At 38.6% G+C, this 18,187-nt stretch overlaps 1 protein-coding gene across 16 annotated transcripts in view; it reads left to right on the top strand.

Annotated features, from left to right (window-relative positions):
- LOC126457647 (uncharacterized) overlaps window positions 1–14,309 on the top strand; it is a 118,008-nt gene extending 103,699 nt beyond the window's left edge. For 14 of the 16 annotated variants that reach the window (XM_050094130.1, XM_050094133.1, XM_050094127.1 and 11 more), the window contains 2 exons: window positions 2,798–2,925; window positions 13,996–14,309. In XM_050094130.1, the coding sequence (XP_049950087.1) occupies window positions 2,798–2,925; window positions 13,996–14,198 (331 nt within the window). In that variant the 3' untranslated portion in view covers window positions 14,199–14,309. The remainder of the gene's footprint in view (window positions 1–2,797; window positions 2,926–13,995) is intronic. The other 2 variants (XM_050094137.1, XM_050094138.1) reach the window with 1 other exon arrangement.
- Window positions 14,310–18,187: the final 3,878 nt, after the last annotated feature.

The raw sequence follows: 18,187 nt of genomic DNA on the forward strand, positions 1-18,187 counted from the left end.
TTATTTTTATGGTTCTTGATTTTCTGGGGCACAGTCATAAGGAAGCTAATATTTAATTTAGGAAGAAACAGATTTAACAGATTTTTAAGGTGGGCATTGAGTGACTAGTTATGCTATTACGCTCTTTAGTCAAGCCTACTGACACATGGTTTTGCAATATTGTTCTACTTTGAGGTAGGGTCGAGGCCCCAGTTATGGCCACATTAAGGAAAATTTGAGATACATCACATTTTTACTATAGGAAGAAAGTATACAAATTACTTCAAAAAATCGTATCTATTGCTTCAAAGTCTACACATTACAACCATGTAAAAACAAATATTCTAAGTTGTATAACAAAATCAGAAAAAAATATTGAAAAATAAATGGCGCATTTCCCCGGTTTTGGCCACGTAAACCCTACCTATGGCCAGTTGTTTCCCCACTTATGGCCACTTCATATTATAATAAAACTATGGCTAAAATAACTGTTAATCCATGTGCCAGAAGGTAATTTGTGCTTTATACAAGTATATAAGACAACAAACATACATCAAATAGGTAAAAGGTACAGCAACTGAATGAACAGAAAAAAAAATCATTAGGCAAAGTATTGTCCCAGTAATTACTTAAATCAACTTCCAGACAAGTTTATTTCTTACGAATATCAATGGAACCAGGAAACTTTGTTTTTAATGAACGTCCTTCTTGCATCAAGACTGGATCTGGCAGTTTCCCTATAATATCTTCACCCGTTCTAGTCGAAACATCATTTTCAATGTATTCAAAACAAGTTTTCTGAACATTAGAACTTTTTAGGCACTGAATTTCATATTCAGAATCAGAAAGCACTTTCAAAATTACAGATACATACTTAAAAATTGCAGGTCTTGTTGTTCTATTTCCTGTTAAACTAAATTTTCCCAAAATAAAGTCCCCTACTTTCAAATTCTCACTCGAAGATAGTTTCACATTTTCTGGTATATCATCTTCATCTCCTTCTACGTAGTCATCTAAACTGCTTCCACTGTCCGTCCGTTCTTCTTTCTCGGAAGAACTTGTCGGCCTATCACTTAACTCTTGTCTGTTTCTTGTTTTCCCCTTTTTTACAAGAAGATAATGCCAAGTGCAGCTCTTTGGACTTTAACTCCTCCATAGCTTTTCTCTTCCTTTTTTCCTGCTCCTTCTCATGCTTCTCTTTTTCCTTTAGTTCATGATATTCCACCCACTTGTCACTAGTCACAACAGTGGGTGGGTGTTCTTTCTTTCTTTTTGTGCCTCGTTCTTTGGGTTTTGGCCAAGTGATGACACCTTCAAAAACTGTTGCTAATGATTTTGGTGGTGTCACTTGGATACGCACTGAAGATGGACTATGGTTGGAAGTTGGAGTACCTGAATTATGTGAAATACTATTGTGGGTTGTTGATATATCTGCAGGAATAAGACTGTTGGTGGGTGTTGAAGGAATATCTGTATTTTGTAAAATGCTGCTGTGTGTTGAATATATGTCAATATTGATGAAGGAGCGCAGGAGAGCTTCTGTTAAGTTTGGAAGGTAGGAGACGAGGTACTGGCAGAAGTAAAGCTGTGAGGACGGGGCGTGAGTCGTGCTTGGGTAGCTCAGTTGGTAGAGCACTTGCCCGCGAAAGGCAAAGGTCCCGAGTTCAAGTCTCGGTCTGCCACCCAGTTTTAATCTGCCAGGAAGTTTCAATCCAGTATGTATTTATATAAAAATACCAAAAATCTTTTAATAAGCCTATTTAAATAAAATTAGCCTAGTGTAATATAGGACAGAACATCAATATTGACGTTTTTGTATTAGTTTTTAGAAGTGGCCAAAACAGGATATATATATATGTCTCCACTTATGGCCACATGCGTGGCCATAACCCGGAACCAGGGCTAAATATGGATCTGTTAATGGCCACCTACTTTTGATAACATGTTTTTAGTCTGAGCCATATAAAACTTAACAGAAATGAAAATATGATGTCTTATCTTACCTCTGAAAAGATTAAGTTTCTTCTGAAGTTTTATTTAAACATGTAAAATACAAAAAAACAGATCATGTGTTGCTTAAAAAAAAACTTCTGCAAAACTCAGCTTCTTCAACACTGATCATTTCACAAAATGGTGTCTCCAAACAAAAACAGACAAAAGAATGATTATGTAGACAAATGAATAGAGCCTTTCACAAAGTTTATTATAATCTATGGTAGAACTGGCTGGTATTCCAGAGAAGCTTAAAAATTAACCTTTGACATCGAGGTGGCCATAAGTGGGGTAGTGGCCAAAACTAGAGCCTTCACCCTATATGGTTCAAATCTTGGTCCAAAATTAATTTTAATCTCCAGTATTTGGTCAATTTTGGGAAGAGAGGTGGTGGTGTAAAATGCCTCATTGCAGATTTGAAGTCAAGGTCCTAGCTGAATTCCAAACCTCTCCATAAGATCCCAGGCAGTGAGAGCACATGGCCATGTTTATTATTTAGTTATTTAATGGTGGTGGTGGATGGTGACACTACACTTTGCAAACCCCTTGGTGCTAGTCAAGATGAGTAGGTTATGTGCTGGTGCTGGATAACACCCTCTCCTTTCTCTCACTATAATCATCATCATCATCATCATCATCATCATCATCATCATCAATTATGGAAATGTGACACTATAGTATCAGTACACACATCAGAGTAATATGTCAGTTTCAAATATTTCTTCTGTAAGAAGTTAACAACTTTTCTTTTCTGTAATCATATTTAGTGGTAATTCACAATTTTTAATGTTATCTACTACATGCATATTCTCTGCTATGATTGCAGGTGTGCGGGTCTAAGGAGATTGTCTGTAATACACTGCCCTCATATCTCAGATCGAGGTGTGTCTCGAATAATCGAGCACTGTCATCATATACAGATTATGAGTCTTATCTGGAATGATGGCCTTTCAGGTGTGTATCCTGTTTCAAAAATCAGTGATAAATTTGTGTACTTCATTGAGTATTGTACACACTATGACATACAGTAACTTTTATTATTTGTTGTTGTTGTTGCAATTGCACTGGGCTGTGTTTGAGCAGCCTCAAACCTACAATGGCTATTCATTTACTCTATTATTCACTCATATGAGCTTTAGCATCGTGTAGTACATAATGTATTTGTGTTGAATGGATGCATTGTTAATGATTGTTTTCTGTGTGTAACATAACAACTGCTTTGGACCTTTATGAGACAAAAATTAGGCTCTCTTAAACATAACTTGAAACTACATTTGTCAAAGGCCGAAACCAATCTGGAATGTAACTCTTTACTGAAGTATGTAAAATGTTGAAATATGGATCATAACAGAGCAAGTTCACCTAACCTAGCAAATCAGATTCATATTCTCATATTACATTGTGGAAAACCATGCTGTGTGGCATACATGTAGTAATAAATGAATTTAGGATTACCACGCTGTAATCTCCTGTGTGCGAACTGCTAACAGCCATTATGTAATAGCTCTTAGTCCAGCATTATGAGTACTGGCAGGTATAGAAAATGGCAGTGCACCATTGAGAAACTTTTGCCTTGATGAATGGAATAGTGTTACGTGGCATATTACTCCAATATTCTAAAAGGTTCTACTAAGCCTTTCTCTGACAACTTCTCTCAGGAAAATTAAGAAAAGATATCAAGGAACAACTAATTGTAGTCAGTGTGTTGGTGCTGAAGAAATTCTGTCTGTGGAGTCGTGAATATATTATGATTTTCAAGGGCCAAGAGTCTACAGTATCTATTTCAGTTTGGGCAAAATCACTGCTGCTGGAGTTAACTGCAGTGATGAACAATGTGTGGATAACAGGCTTTGTTCTAAACTTTGTAACACCAGTTGGATATAACAGAAGGTAGAAAATTTTCCACCAACATATTCATATAAGCAAAAACATGAACAGACATTTTATTCAGAACCATCTTCTTGCGCCAGGGTACAGAAGACATTGTCCTCCGAGAATATTTCTGCTGACTACACGCTACTGTGCAGAAGTACATGTGTGTTATTGAAATATTGACAATGGATAAGACCACTTTGATGCTTCATATTGGTACCTGTGAATAGCACGTTATAAATGAGACAGGCTTGCAGTGCAAGTCAGTTTATCTTGAATAAACGAAAAATCGAGAAAAACTGCTGGGAGTTCAGACGTATCTGTTTGTTTGCATGGAGCATCGAGTGACATTATACTGAGTGCACTATCCGAAAATTACCTCGAGCAATTAAACAGAGAACCGACTCGTGGAGATAACATCTTGGACCTACTGATAACAAACAGACCCGAACTTTTCGACTCTGTATGTACAGAACAGGGAATCAGTGATCATAAGGCCGTTGCAGCATCCCTGAATATGGAAGTTAATAGGAATATAAAAAAAGGGAGGAAGGTTTATCTGTTTAGCAAGAGTAATAGCAGGCAGATTTCAGACTACCTAACAGATCAAAACGAAAATTTCTGTTCCGACACTGACAATGTTGAGTGTTTATGGAAAAAGTTCAAGGCAATCGTAAAATGCGTTTTAGACAGGTACGTGCCGAGTAAAACTGTGAGGGACGGGAAAAACCCACTGTGGTACAACAACAAAGTTAGGAAACTACTGCGAAAGCAAAGAGAGCTCCACTCCAAGTTTAAACGCAGCCAAAACCTTTCAGACAAACAGAAGCTAAACGATGTCAAAGTTAGCGTAAGGAGGGCTATGCGTGAAGCGTTCATTGAATTCGAAAGTGAAATTCTATGTACCGACTTGACAGAAAATCCTAGGAAGTTCTGGTCTTACGTTAAATCAGTAAGTGGCTCGAAACAGTATATCCAGACACTACGGGATGATGATGGCATTGAAACAGAGGATGACACGCGTAAAGCTGAAATACTAAACACCTTTTTCCAAAGCTGTTTCACAGAGGAAGACCGCACTGCAGTTCCTTCTCTAAATCCTCGCACAAACGAAAAAATGGCTGACATCGAAATAAGTGTCCAAGGAATAGAAAAGCAACTGGAATCACTCAATAGAGGAAAGTCCACTGGACCTGACGGGATACCAATTCGATTCTACACAGAGTACGCGAAAGAACTTGCCCCCCTTCTAACAGCCGTGTACCGCAAGTCTCTAGAGGAACGGAGGGTTCCAAATGATTGGAAAAGAGCACAGATAGTCCCAGTCTTCAAGAAGGGTCGTCGAGCAGATGCGCAAAACTATAGACCTATATCTCTTATGTCGATCTCTTGTAGAATTTTAGAACATGTTTTTTGCTCGCGTATCATGTCATTTCTGGAAACCCAGAATCTACTATGTAGGAATCAACATGGATTCCAGAAACAGTGATCGTGTGAGACCCAACTCGCCTTATTTGTTCATGAGACCCAGAAAATATTAGATACAGGCTCCCAGGTAGATGCTATTTTTCTTGACTTCCGGAAGGCGTTCGATGCAGTTCCGCACTGTCGCCTGATAAACAAAGTAAGAGCCTACGGAATATCAGACCAGCTGTGTGGCTGGATTGAAGAGTTTTTAGCAAACAGAACACAGCATGTTGTTATCAATGGAGAGACGTCTACAGACGTTAAAGTAACCTCTGGCGTGCCACAGGGGAGTGTTATGGGACCATTGCTTTTCACAATATATATAAATGACTTAGTAGATAGTGTCGGAAGTTCCATGCGGCTTTTCGCGGATGATGCTGTAGTATACAGAGAAGTTGCTGCATTAGAAAATTGTAGCGAAATACAGGAAGATCTGCAGCGGATAGGCACTTGGTGCAGGGAGTGGCAACTGACCCTTAACATAGACAAATGTAATGTATTGCAAATACATAGAAAGAAGGATCCTTTATTGTATGATTATATGATAGCGGAACAAACACTGGTAGCAGTTACTTCTGTAAAATATCTGGGAGTATGCGTACGGAACGATTTGAAGTGGAATGATCATATAAAATTAATTGTTGGTAAGGCGGGTACCAGGTTGAGATTCATTGGGAGAGTGCTTAGAAAATGTAGTCCATCAACAAAGGAGGTGGCTTACAAAACACTCGTTCGACCTATACTTGAGTATTGCTCATCAGTGTGGGATCTGTACCAGGTCGGGTTGACGGAGGAGATAGAGAAGATCCAAAGAAGAGCGGCGCGTTTCGTCACCGGGTTATTTGGTAACCGTGATAGCGTTACGGAGATGTTTAATAAACTCAAGTGGCAGACTCTGCAAGAGAGGCGCTCTGCATCGCGGTGTAGCTTGCTCGCCAGGTTTCGAGAGGGTGCGTTTCTGGATGAGGTATCGAATATATTGCTTCCCCCTACTTATACCTCCCGAGGAGATCACGAGTGTAAAATTAGAGAGATTAGAGCGCGCACGGAGGCTTTCAGACAGTCGTTCTTCCCGCGAACCATACGCGACTGGAACAGGAAAGGGAGGTAATGACAGTGGCACGTAAAGTGCCCTCCGCCACACACCGTTGGGTGGCTTGCGGAGTATCAATGTAGATGTAGATGTAGATCTGTTTGTTATGCAAGACACTGTATGAACTCATTGCTCTCATGCATTATCATGAGTGTAGTAGCCAGTGAGCAAATTTTTGATTATGCTTTGGCCATACTCAGTTAGATGTGAGCAGCTGTTGAGTGATTATTGATCTACAAAGCTTTGCAACACAGTGTCTTTTGGAGTTGGTTTTATGATGAGGAAGCTCCATGCTGTGTGATAGGGAAGTTTTACTGGGAATATCGGAACAATGAATTAAATGCTTACATCTTGTTACAACGCACAGTGCAAGTATAGTTAAAATGTAATTACATCTTTGTGTCTTTGTTTTGTTCAAGAGAATATCAAAAATTGAAACATGAAATTAATAATTTCAAAAATTCTCCAGTGTGTGACATAAGTTGTTAGCCTGTATCTTTACACAAAACTCAACAAGCATAGTTACTACATTGTGGTTAAACATAGCTATGGGAACTGGATCTATGTCTATCTATTAATGTGCAGTTACTGGCTATGACTGTGGTCCAGTAGTTATGACAAATAAAGCTAAATTCAAAATACTGACAAAAAATAAGGTAATACAGATGCTGACTGCTGATAAACTAAAAGGAAAGGACATATATATTAAAACTGTTGAGCAGCTAGAATTTAAATGAGACAAAAGTGCTGAGTTGTGTTCAATAATGAAATGTGTGACAGAAGAAAATTGGTTGCAAGTGGAATGAGAGGAGGGAGTCACAGATAACACTGTAACTGTGATAAATGGAGGAGAAAAGTTATGGAAAGATAAGGGGGGGGGGGGGGGGTGAAGAAGAAGAAAAACAGAACAACTTCACAATAATTAAGGAAGGAAACAGACAGTTTAGAAATGAAACACACCACGATAACATATTGAAAGTGTAAATGAGCAAGTAAAACAGAAGATGGGAGAATGTACTGAAGCCTGTGTAAGTTACCTGAAGGGAAAAGTGTAAATATGCGAGAAAATGGGATGGAGGAAGGTACCACAGTCCAAAATTAAGAGATATTCAGAAGGTGCATAAGCTATCAGGATACCACAGTAGTCTTTGCAGTGATATTGTGATATCTGAGAAAAAATATGGCTGGACTTTGTGAGGGAACATCAGCCTCAAAACTTTTTCTGACTGTTAAAAGATGTAAGGAGAGACTTCCAGCCAAGTGTCAGGATGTCTCGCACATCCTCAGTATTGTAGAGCTGCTAAGTTAGTTTCAGTAATCTTGCTGAAAGAGTTCTCTTGAGACTTTTCTCAACAGAGTATTTAAAATTAAGAGTAATATTATAAAGGAAAAGACCTGTTCTGAGCAGCAAAAGCACAGACAAAAGTATTTAAATTAGCTTGACTCCTGCGTGACCTGTCAGTCATTTTAGTTCTTACTTTCTTGTACAATATAATGCTTGTAATTAGTTCCATCACTGTTTCTGACACACACCATATTTTCTCAGTAGTAAACTACAATATACATATGCTCTGTTTTCTTAACCAGATGTTTTATCTGTTTGGTAATGGCAGTTTAGTGACCACATTATTCCACATGCTAAGAGCAACTGAATCATTTTTCATTATTTTATTTCTTCTTATCAGAATTTTCTACGCAAGGATTATGGATGGGAAATGTTGATGTATTTAAAAATATACACAATAAATACAGTGGAGAATAAAAGTAGACTTATAGTTCAAAGAGAAAAAAATCAGACACACACTGCAGTGAAAAAATTTCTAGCATAACTATGATTATTTATAGACAAGAAATAGTCAGCAAGTGTTTCTTGTTCAATGTATGAAGTAGTTAGGCCGGGTGGTCAGTGAGAAATAGCTGAAGATATGTGAGCACAACCCACTGCAGTGAAGCAAATTTATGTCATAACTGTTATTACTTGTGGATGGAGAATATCTGGCAAGTGTTTCTTGTTCACTGCATGATTTAGTTAGGCTGGGTGCTCAGTAAGAAATAGCTTAAGGTATGTGAACACCATCCAGTATACTAATTGAGGAGAAAATAACTGCTGAAAATGGGGCCCACATGGTGTGGTCAAACTCTTAGGTCGTCAATACCTTGTAATCCATCAAGGGAAAGGAGGAAACGATAGGAGAGGAAACAATTACCATATGTACAAGGGTTAGTCAATTATTATCTGCAAAGTAGTTAAAAATTTTATTGTGATCAAATAGGAAACTTACAAGAACATCATTTTTCAACATAGTCTCCTTGCGTTTCAACGCACTTGGTCCATTGTTGTACAGGCTTCCTGATGCCCTCATAAAAGAAGGTTCTCAGTTGAGCTGCCAGCCTGGAATGCACTGCTTCTTTCACTGCTTTGTCTGAGGCAAATCAACGGCCCCTTAATATCTGTTTGAGTGGACCAAAAAGTGATAGTCAGAAGGTACAAGATCGGGAACTATATGGAAGATGATCCATTACATCAAATTTGGGTTTCTGGAGCGTTTCAGCAGTGTGGGCAGCAGTATGTGGATGGGCATTGTCGTGCAACAACACAACACCTTTTGACAGCAATCCTCGGCATTTGCTTCAAATTGCGGGCTTTAGCCTGGTAGTAAGCATCTCACTGTAACATACACTGTTTATTGTTGTGCCCTTTCTCCATAATGTTCCACTACTGGACCATAAGCATCAGTTTTCTTGCTGATGGTTGGGTCTTGAACTTTTTCTTGCATGGTGAATTTGGATGTTTCCATTCTATACTTTGCCATTTACTCTCCGGCTTGTAATGATGGATCCATGTTTTGTCACCAGTAATTATCCTGTCTAAGAAGTTGTCCCTTTCATTACCGTAGTGATCCAAATGTTTTTTTACAGATGTCCAAGCACGTTTGTTTATGCAACTGTGTGAGTTATTTTGGGATGCATCTTACACAAATGTTATGACACCCAAGTCTGTTGTGGATGATTTTGTAGGCAGAACTGTTTTTAATTTGCAGGTGATTTGCCACTTTGTCAATAGTTAATCGTCTGTCTAAGAGAATGATTTCACGTGAATGCTCAATGGTTTCTTCATTTGTGGCGGTAAAAGGTCGTCCAGCTCCTTCATCATACGTAACACTTGTGCGACCATTTCGGAATTTTTCAGTCCATTTGTAGACACTCGGCTATGGCAAAATACTGTTCCTGTACTGTACCGAAAGTATTCGATGAATTTCAGCCCCTGATACGCCTCCTGACCACAAAAACGGAACACTGAACATTGCCCTTCTTTGGTGCAAATAGACAGTGAAGCATCCATGATTAACAGCACAGCAGCGATAACAAAACTAACCTAGCAGCTTGAAAACTGCAAAGATATAACAACAAATAAACAAAGCATGTGTCATCAACGTAAAACGACAGTGCTACCAAAATAAACAAAAGTATAACTAAATTGCGGATAATAATTGACTTACCTCATACTCAATTATAAGACGTGGTTTTTCCGCAAACTCGCCATTCGAAAATATGAGATTGTCCTATATTCGCAGATCAAACTATCACTGATGAGGCAATATTTTTATATTGTTTAATAGATTAATGTAGGGGTTGTCTTACATCTATAGATAAATCTTTGACTATTGAGATTTTGTACAAATTTATTTTGAACAGTCCCGAATGGTAGAGTATATCAAACAATACTTGTTCATATATGATCGAGATTTCCTAATAAAATATTGACCTTGCTTGAATAATCACATGATGTTTGAATCGCAGTACTAGTGCAAGGGACATGCGCGAAACTGTGAACTACCCATCACAAAAATCTGATGCTCTGCTTAAAAACTGACAATTTTGTTAAACATAGGAGGAAATAAAATTTAATTCTATAAACTTACAAACTTTTGTTGTATTCAAATAGGTTTGCAATAAAAATTCTTATACATGTATGGGTATTGTATACATACATTTATGATACTTTTTTAAGCAAAGATAACATTCAAAGGCAAAAATCATATCCTTCAAAAACCATCACTTGATTCACAACTCAGTAGGTTATTTGGTTATGAGAAACTAATGATATGCCAAATGGGTTGCAAATGAGAAATTCAGTTGTTGTACACATATTAGAATAGCAGAGAAAATCATTACCAGCTTTTAATCAGCTGTAGAAAAAGATGATGACAGTGATATAAAACAAGAAGAAAAATTAGTCCAAAAGAAATGTTAGACAAACAAAATGAATCATATTAAACTGACTGTAATTGTTATCACAAGAATAAACAGCAGTGGAAAGATCTGTTGCAGAAACTGTATGAACAGGGTTCACTAGATCGTGGAGCAAAAGTTCTAGAATTGGATTGAATAATGATTGCAACCTTTTATTTCTGTATTAGTTGCTGTTGTTAGATACGACTTGCACCCTATAAGATATTGCTGTCCATGTTTCACTGTTGCTGAAGCACAGCACTAAGGGAAGTTGGAGGGGGAACAGCAACCTAGGGTGGCTGAGAACTACATGGAGGAGAGTATCGAATAGGCAGAAATTTCATCATGCAGCCAACCAAGGGAATGTATACTGCATACTTTGGCTTTTTATGAACATCTACCATGTTTAAATTGCAGTTTTCCTGAATAGTTTTGCACTTGGAATCAAAGTAGGAGATGCCGAAACTCTAGGTGGGGACCAGTGGCATACTAGTGTGTTTCGCACAGCAAGTTGTCAATGCTTACTGTGAGGTATGATGGGAACGATTGAGGTTGTGTCAGCTGCTCGTTCTACACAGCCATCGGGTCCCACAGTAACCACAACCACAAAAATCACAACATATTCCAAAGAAACAGATATTTGTGGCAATTGTGATAAGAGTTTTAGAGCTGTTCCTTTAGGATGATGACAGCGGTGATTAAAAATAGTGATACCACAGACGACTGACTCAGTAAACAGAAAAGGTAGTGAAGGTAAAAATTAATGTGATCAATTTCTTTTTGTATATTTTATTTCTCCTCATTCATTTTATCAAAATGTAGACAATCAATAAATGACATAAATTTAGAATAGGTATAAAGTCAACTTTTTAGACAGATCCCTTACATCAGTAAAAGTTTTTAAATTTGATTAGTCAGAATATGTTAAAAATTAATTTTTCCCAAGGAGCCTCTTAAAAAAATGGGGGTCATCTCGCATTCAGGTTTGTCTTGTACTCGTGTAAAGATGATACTACAATATATAACTTTGTAATGATATGAGATTTGAGTTGTGTTGACTGAAGCCAACCATCTTGTAAATGACATGTGCCACTATGACTGCAAATGAATTGCGATTAATACACCAAAGGTTGGAGAACACATTTGCTAATTAAAAAAATGTTGATGCGGATTATATTGATTAATGTCCAAAACAGCAGTTCTACATCTCCATCTGTACCCTGCAAACCACTTTGAGGTGCATGGCAGAGGGTACGATCCACTGTACTAGTTATTAGGTTTCCTTCCTGTTCCATTTGCGTATGGAGTGCGAGAAAAATGATTCTTTGAATACCTCTGTGCATGTGCAATAATTATTCTAATCGTATCTTCATGATCCTTATGCGAGCAATATGTAAGCAATCATAGTATATTCCATCATTTAAAGCTGGTTCCTGAAACTTTTGTTAATAGACTTTCTTGGATTGTTTACATTTATCTTCGGGAGTCTTCCAGTTCAGTTTCTTCAGTAACTCTGTGACTCTCCCATGGATCAAACAAACCTGTGATAATTCATGTTGCCCTTCTCAGTATACATTCAGTAACCCCTGTTAGTCCTATTTGGTATGGGTATATTCTAGAACTGGTCACACGAGTGATTTGTAAGCAATCTCCTTTGTAGACTGATTGCACTTCCCCAGTATTCTACTAATAAATTGAAGTCTGCCACCTGCTTTGTCCACAACTGAGCCTAAGTGAACATTCCATTTCATGTCCCTACAAAGTGAGACACCCAGGTATTTGGATGAATTGGCTCATTTCTGTCAAATGATATTTCACAAAGCCGGCCGGGGTGGCCGAGCGGTTCTAGGGGCTACAGTCTGGAACCGCGCGACCACTACGGTCGCAGGTTCGAATCCTGCCTTGGGCATGGATGTGTGTGGTGTCCTTAGGTTAGCTAGGTTTAAGTAGTTCTAAGTTCTAGGGGACTGATGACCTCAGAAGTTAAGTCCCATAGTGCTCAGAACCATTTGAACCATTTTGATATTTCACAAAACCCAAATAAATTCTTGTCATACGTAAAGGCTGTTAGTGGCACCAAAGGTAGTGGCCAGTCCCTAGTAAATGAAACAGGGACTGATGTTACAGTCATAGGATACTATATTTTTTTTCATTTTGTGCAGTGCACAATTTTACATTTCTGAACATTTAAAGCAAGCTGCCAATCTTTGCACCTCTTTGAAATCTTATTGAGATGTGACTGAATATTTACTCAGCTTTTTTCATATAGTACTTCACTATAGATAACTGCATCATCTGCAAAAAAATCTGAGGTTACTGTTAATATTGTCTGCTAGGTCATTAATATATAGCATTAACAGCAAGGGTCCCAACACACTTCCCTGGGGCACACCTAAAGTTACTTCCATATCTGACAATGAGTCTCTATCCAAAATAATAAGCTGCATCCTCGCTATCAAAAAGTTCTCAATCTAGTCACAAATTTTACTTGATACCCCATATGATTCTACTTTTGACAATAAGTGTAGGTGTGGTACTGAGTCAAATGCTTTTCTGAAATCAAGTAATTCTGCATCTACCTGACTGCTTTGATGATCCAAAGCTTTCAGTATGTCATGTGAGAAAAGTGAGAGTTGTATTTTGCATGCTCAATGTTTTCAGGATCCATGCTGTTTGGCATTGAGGTCATTCGGTTAAAGGTGCCTCATTATGTCTGAGCTCAGAGTATGTTATAAGCTTCTACAACAAATCGATGTCAAGGATAAAGGATGGCAGTTTTGTGGATCACTTATATTACCCTTCTTGTAAATGGGCGTGACCTGTGCTTTTTTCCAAGACCTGGGCACAGTTTTTTGTTCAAGGCATCAACAATAGATTATAGTTAGAAGAGGGGCTAATTCAGCCACAAATTCAGCATAGAATCTGACAATTATTCCTTTGGGTCCTGGAGCTTTGTTCAGTTTTAACAATTTCAGCTGTTTTTCAACACCACTGATCCTAATACTTATTTCATTTATCTTTTCAATGGTATGAGAATTAAATTTGGGCAGTTCTCCTGGTTTTTCCTTTGTAAAGGAACATTTGAAAATGGAGTTAAGCATTTCAGCTTTCTCTTTGTTACTCTCAATTTCAGTTCCTGTCTCATTCGCTAGGGAGTGGACACTATATTTGGTGCCACTAACACCCTTTATGTATGACCAGAATTTCTTTGGGTTTTATGAAATATCATTTGACTATATTCTGGTACGGTAGTCAGTGAAGGCATCATGCATTGCTCTCTTGACAGCCAAACACATTTCATATTTGTAGCTGTACACTTTGTTTTACAATTAATTGTAATCCTCCTATTGATATTTCAGGTCGTGATTTTTTGCCGCTCTTGGTCTCCAGTCTACCAAAGCTGCGACGGCTGGACCTGGGGTACTGTGACAGTATTACTCGTGAACACATAGATGAACTTATGTCTCACAGAAAGGGCATTGCAGTTGTGCGGCCCGAAGTGTGGTGCCGTCCACGCAGTAGTCCACATGTTTGCTGTGCCCCTTGGGATCAAGTTGCTTAATTATAGTTTTGCAGACACATGAACTGTTTTGTTCTGATTTCTGGAAATTTCCAAATGATTTGTAAGGGAAAAAAAAAAAAAATATATTGACATGAAAAATTTATTTATGTAAGTAAATATTACTGTTTCAAACACCATTTATTAAAGTTACCATTTAAGGAACTTATTTATGTAAAACTGTATCCAAAATCCTTTAAGAAATTTAGTGAACTTTACGGGTTGAATCCCAGCAAACACAAAATTTACTAGTGCAGCATGAAAAAATGTGACATACCCTGACATAAAAATAAGTACTGTTTCAAATGCAGAGGATGGAAGCTATAAATGTTTAGTTTTTTGAGTTCACAATTGCTGCATACAAGATTTTCTTGAAAAAACTCTAAAACGAAAGACTAAGGATAACGTTCGTAACCTTGTAGGAATTGAAATGACCAGTTTATGTACTGCAGTAGGTAACCGGAGAGAGAGGTGGGGGGGGGGGGGGGGGGGGGCAAAGAAGGTTGATTGGCAATTTTTTTTGTGTTATAGTTAATACTATCTTCAAGTATTTTGCATGCAGAAATGGGGTAATGGTTGTTAATTCGAAGCTTGTTCGAGGCAGCTCTCTATTCTTGTCACCCATCAGCATCCTCTACATTTTAGCATAACTAGTCTTTTGCAACCTATGGCAGCAACACTCTGTCTCCTGTACTCCTGGGGAGGCTTGCCCCTATGTTTTTTCCTCTCTACCATCACGTTAACCATTGTTTTCCACTACAACTTAAGTTGTAATTTGTGCTCTTCCACTTATTATGTTCCTTATTAGACACAGTTTCTCACTGAATGGCATCTTCATTGCTTGCTTGATCAATCGATCTTACTGTCAACAGTCTCAAGGTTTATTTTTTTGGAAGTTAGCAGATGCTTATTTTGGTAGAAACTCCTTTTGCCTTGTGAAATCTTTGCTGTTGCATATTTTTGCATCTCCCTTCTTTATCTACACTGAATCCCCAAAGAAACTGGTATAGGCATGCGTATTCAGATACAGAGATATGTGAACAGGCAGAGTGTGGTGCTGCTGTCAGCAGTGCCTACATACGACAACAAGTGTCTGGTGCAGTTATTAAGACTGGTTACTGCTGCTAAAATGGCAGGTTATCAAGATTTAAGTTGGTTTGAACGTGGTGTTATAGCCGGCGCATGAGCAGTGGAACACAGCATCTCCAAGGTAGCAATGAAGTGGACATTTTCCCGTACGACGATTTCACGAGTGTAAAACATCAAATCTCCAACATCGCTGTGGCTGGAAAAAGATCATGCAAGAACAGGATCAGTGTTGACTGAAGAGAATCATTCAGCATGACAGAAGTGCAACCCATCTTGCTGCGGATTTCAATGATGGGCCATCAACCATCAACAAGTGTCAGCATGTGAACCATTCAACGGAACATCAATATGGGCTTTCGGGGCCCCACTCGTGTACTGTTTATGACTGCACGACACAAAGCTCTACGCCTCACCTCGGTCCGTCAACACCGACTTGGGCCCATCAACACCGACATCGGACTGTTGATGACTGGAAATGTGTTGCCTGGTTGGACAAGTTTCGTTTCCATTTGTATCGAGCAGACGGATGTGTGTGGGTATGGAGAATCCATGAACTCTGCATGTCAGTAGGAGACTGTTCAAGCTGATGGAGGCTCTGTAATGGTGTGGGGAATGTGCCGTTGGAGTGATATGGGACTCCTGATACGTCTAGATACAACTCTGATATGTGACATGTATATAAGCAACCTGTCTGATCACCTGCATCCATTCATGTCCATTGTGCATTCTGACAGACTTGGGCAACTTTTAAAGGGACACCCTCTCTAGCATTACTTTTCCTCATCATAAGTAGTTAATACCAGAACTAATTTTTGAATTTTGGACAGGTCAATATTATCTCAACTGTTTGAAAAGTTTCATATAATTTTATACACAATATGTTATAGAGGGTGAGCACAAAGTCTTGCCCTGATTATAAAAATTTATAACCATTTAACATAAGAAGTTACTTTTGATGCTGTTACATAGGTTAGTGTTACTAGTTGTTGTGACCAATAGATGGCACTAGTGCTCCACAAGACTGACGCGGTCTGTTAGGTCACGTTGGTTGCTGGCGAAATGGTGTCGAAACAGGAGAAAATGCGATGTGTGCCTTGGTTTCATGAAACAAAATCGCCCATCAGCGTTCAGTGTAAATTTCTGGCTCCTTATGGACACAGCCCTCCTGACGTTAAATCAATAAAGTGATGGTATGAAAAGTTTAACGAAACAGACAGTGTTGAAGACCATCCTTGAAGTGGCAGACCTCGTGTGAGTGATGCAACTGTTGATCGTGTTCGGCAATTGTTTCAACAGAGTCCGTCTAAATCAACACATGAACTTCAAATACCGCAAGCAAGTGTGGTGAAGATTCTTCATGAAAAGCTTAGGTTGCATGCTTACAAAGTGCAAATCGTGCAAGCCCTGCAACTGAATGATTTGCTGACTCATGCTGAATTTTCAACTGAGATTGCATTGAGACAGCATTGATGGTGCTGACGATTACTTAAATCGCATATGCTTTACTGATGAATCCACCTTTCTTGTCAGTGGAATAGTAAATAGGCATAACACCCATATATGGGGTTCAGAGTCTCCACATGCCACTGTACAGTTACAGGGAGACATCAAAAAAGTGAATGTTTGGTGGGGCCTCATGCATAACAAGGTTTTTGGACCATTTTCTTCACGGAAAAATCTATTACCACTAACATTTACTTAGACTTTTGCAACAGTTCATTGTCCCACAGATAGAAGAATATCAACCATGGATAATTTTCCAGCAAAATGGACCTCCCCCCCCCTCCACACACACACACACACACACACACACACACACACACACACACACACACACACACACACGCGCGCGCGCACTGGGCTTTGATAGGGGTGATTTCCTGGATGGTTCATGGTTCATTTCCTCATTTCCGGATCGGTGGATTGGAAGGAATGGTCCAACACCCTGGCCACTCCACTCTCCAGACATTATGCCCCTTGATTTTTTTTTTTCTGGGGCTATATCAAGGGCAGAGTCTTCGTCACACCAGTTGCTGACATCGACGAACTGAAGACTAGGATACAAGCTGCTGTGGGTACTGTGACAGAACACATGTTAAGAAACACCTGTCTGGAACGGGAATACCACCTCGACATTCTCCGAGCTACCAAGGGAGCACACATTGAGGTTTGCAAACGTAAGTGGTTATATATATAAAGCTAGTAACACTAACCCATGTAATGGCATCAAATGTAAATTATTATGTCAAGCGGTTATTCTGTAAGAAATTGTTATAATCAGGGCAAGACTTTGTGCTCACCCTGTATTTCAAGCTAAAAACTACGAAATTGAATTACTTTATTTTCGTTGTTACAATTGATATGTACTAATTATTATTATTATTATTATTATTATTATTATTATTTACAAACATTTGAAGTTACGAAGTATTTGGCACACTTAAAATTTCTGTTATTAATTATGCAATTTAGTATTATTATTATTATTATTAGCGAATGTCCCCATGGGAGAACGATAAGCAGGTGATTAACATTTCTTAATGTTCTTCTTATTTCCCCAGTATTTCTTCATTGCCTCCCCAAAGGCCTTCTTCCTTTCTTCGGTCCACTTTGGTCGGAAAGGTTTAGATTCCGTCTCTGGAGTAAACTTCCACTTGTCGATTTTTCTTCTGAATGTATCCCGGTCTGATGTGTTTGTTATGTCAATTTTTGCCTTTTTCAAATCCTTCTTAACTTCAGTTACCCAGGGTATTGTTGCCTTAAGTGATGTCGTATAGTCCAATAGACGTTTAGTTAACCTGTTTCCAGGTAATCTCTCTATATGTCCATAAAACTTCATCCGCCTCTTCCTGATATCTGCCTCGACGTTTGATATTTTTTTCGGTTGTCTCGGTAGTCTGCAG

This window comes from Schistocerca serialis, chromosome 2 (assembly GCF_023864345.2).
Source record: "Schistocerca serialis cubense isolate TAMUIC-IGC-003099 chromosome 2, iqSchSeri2.2, whole genome shotgun sequence".
Classification (NCBI taxonomy): Eukaryota; Metazoa; Arthropoda; class Insecta; order Orthoptera; family Acrididae; genus Schistocerca; species Schistocerca serialis.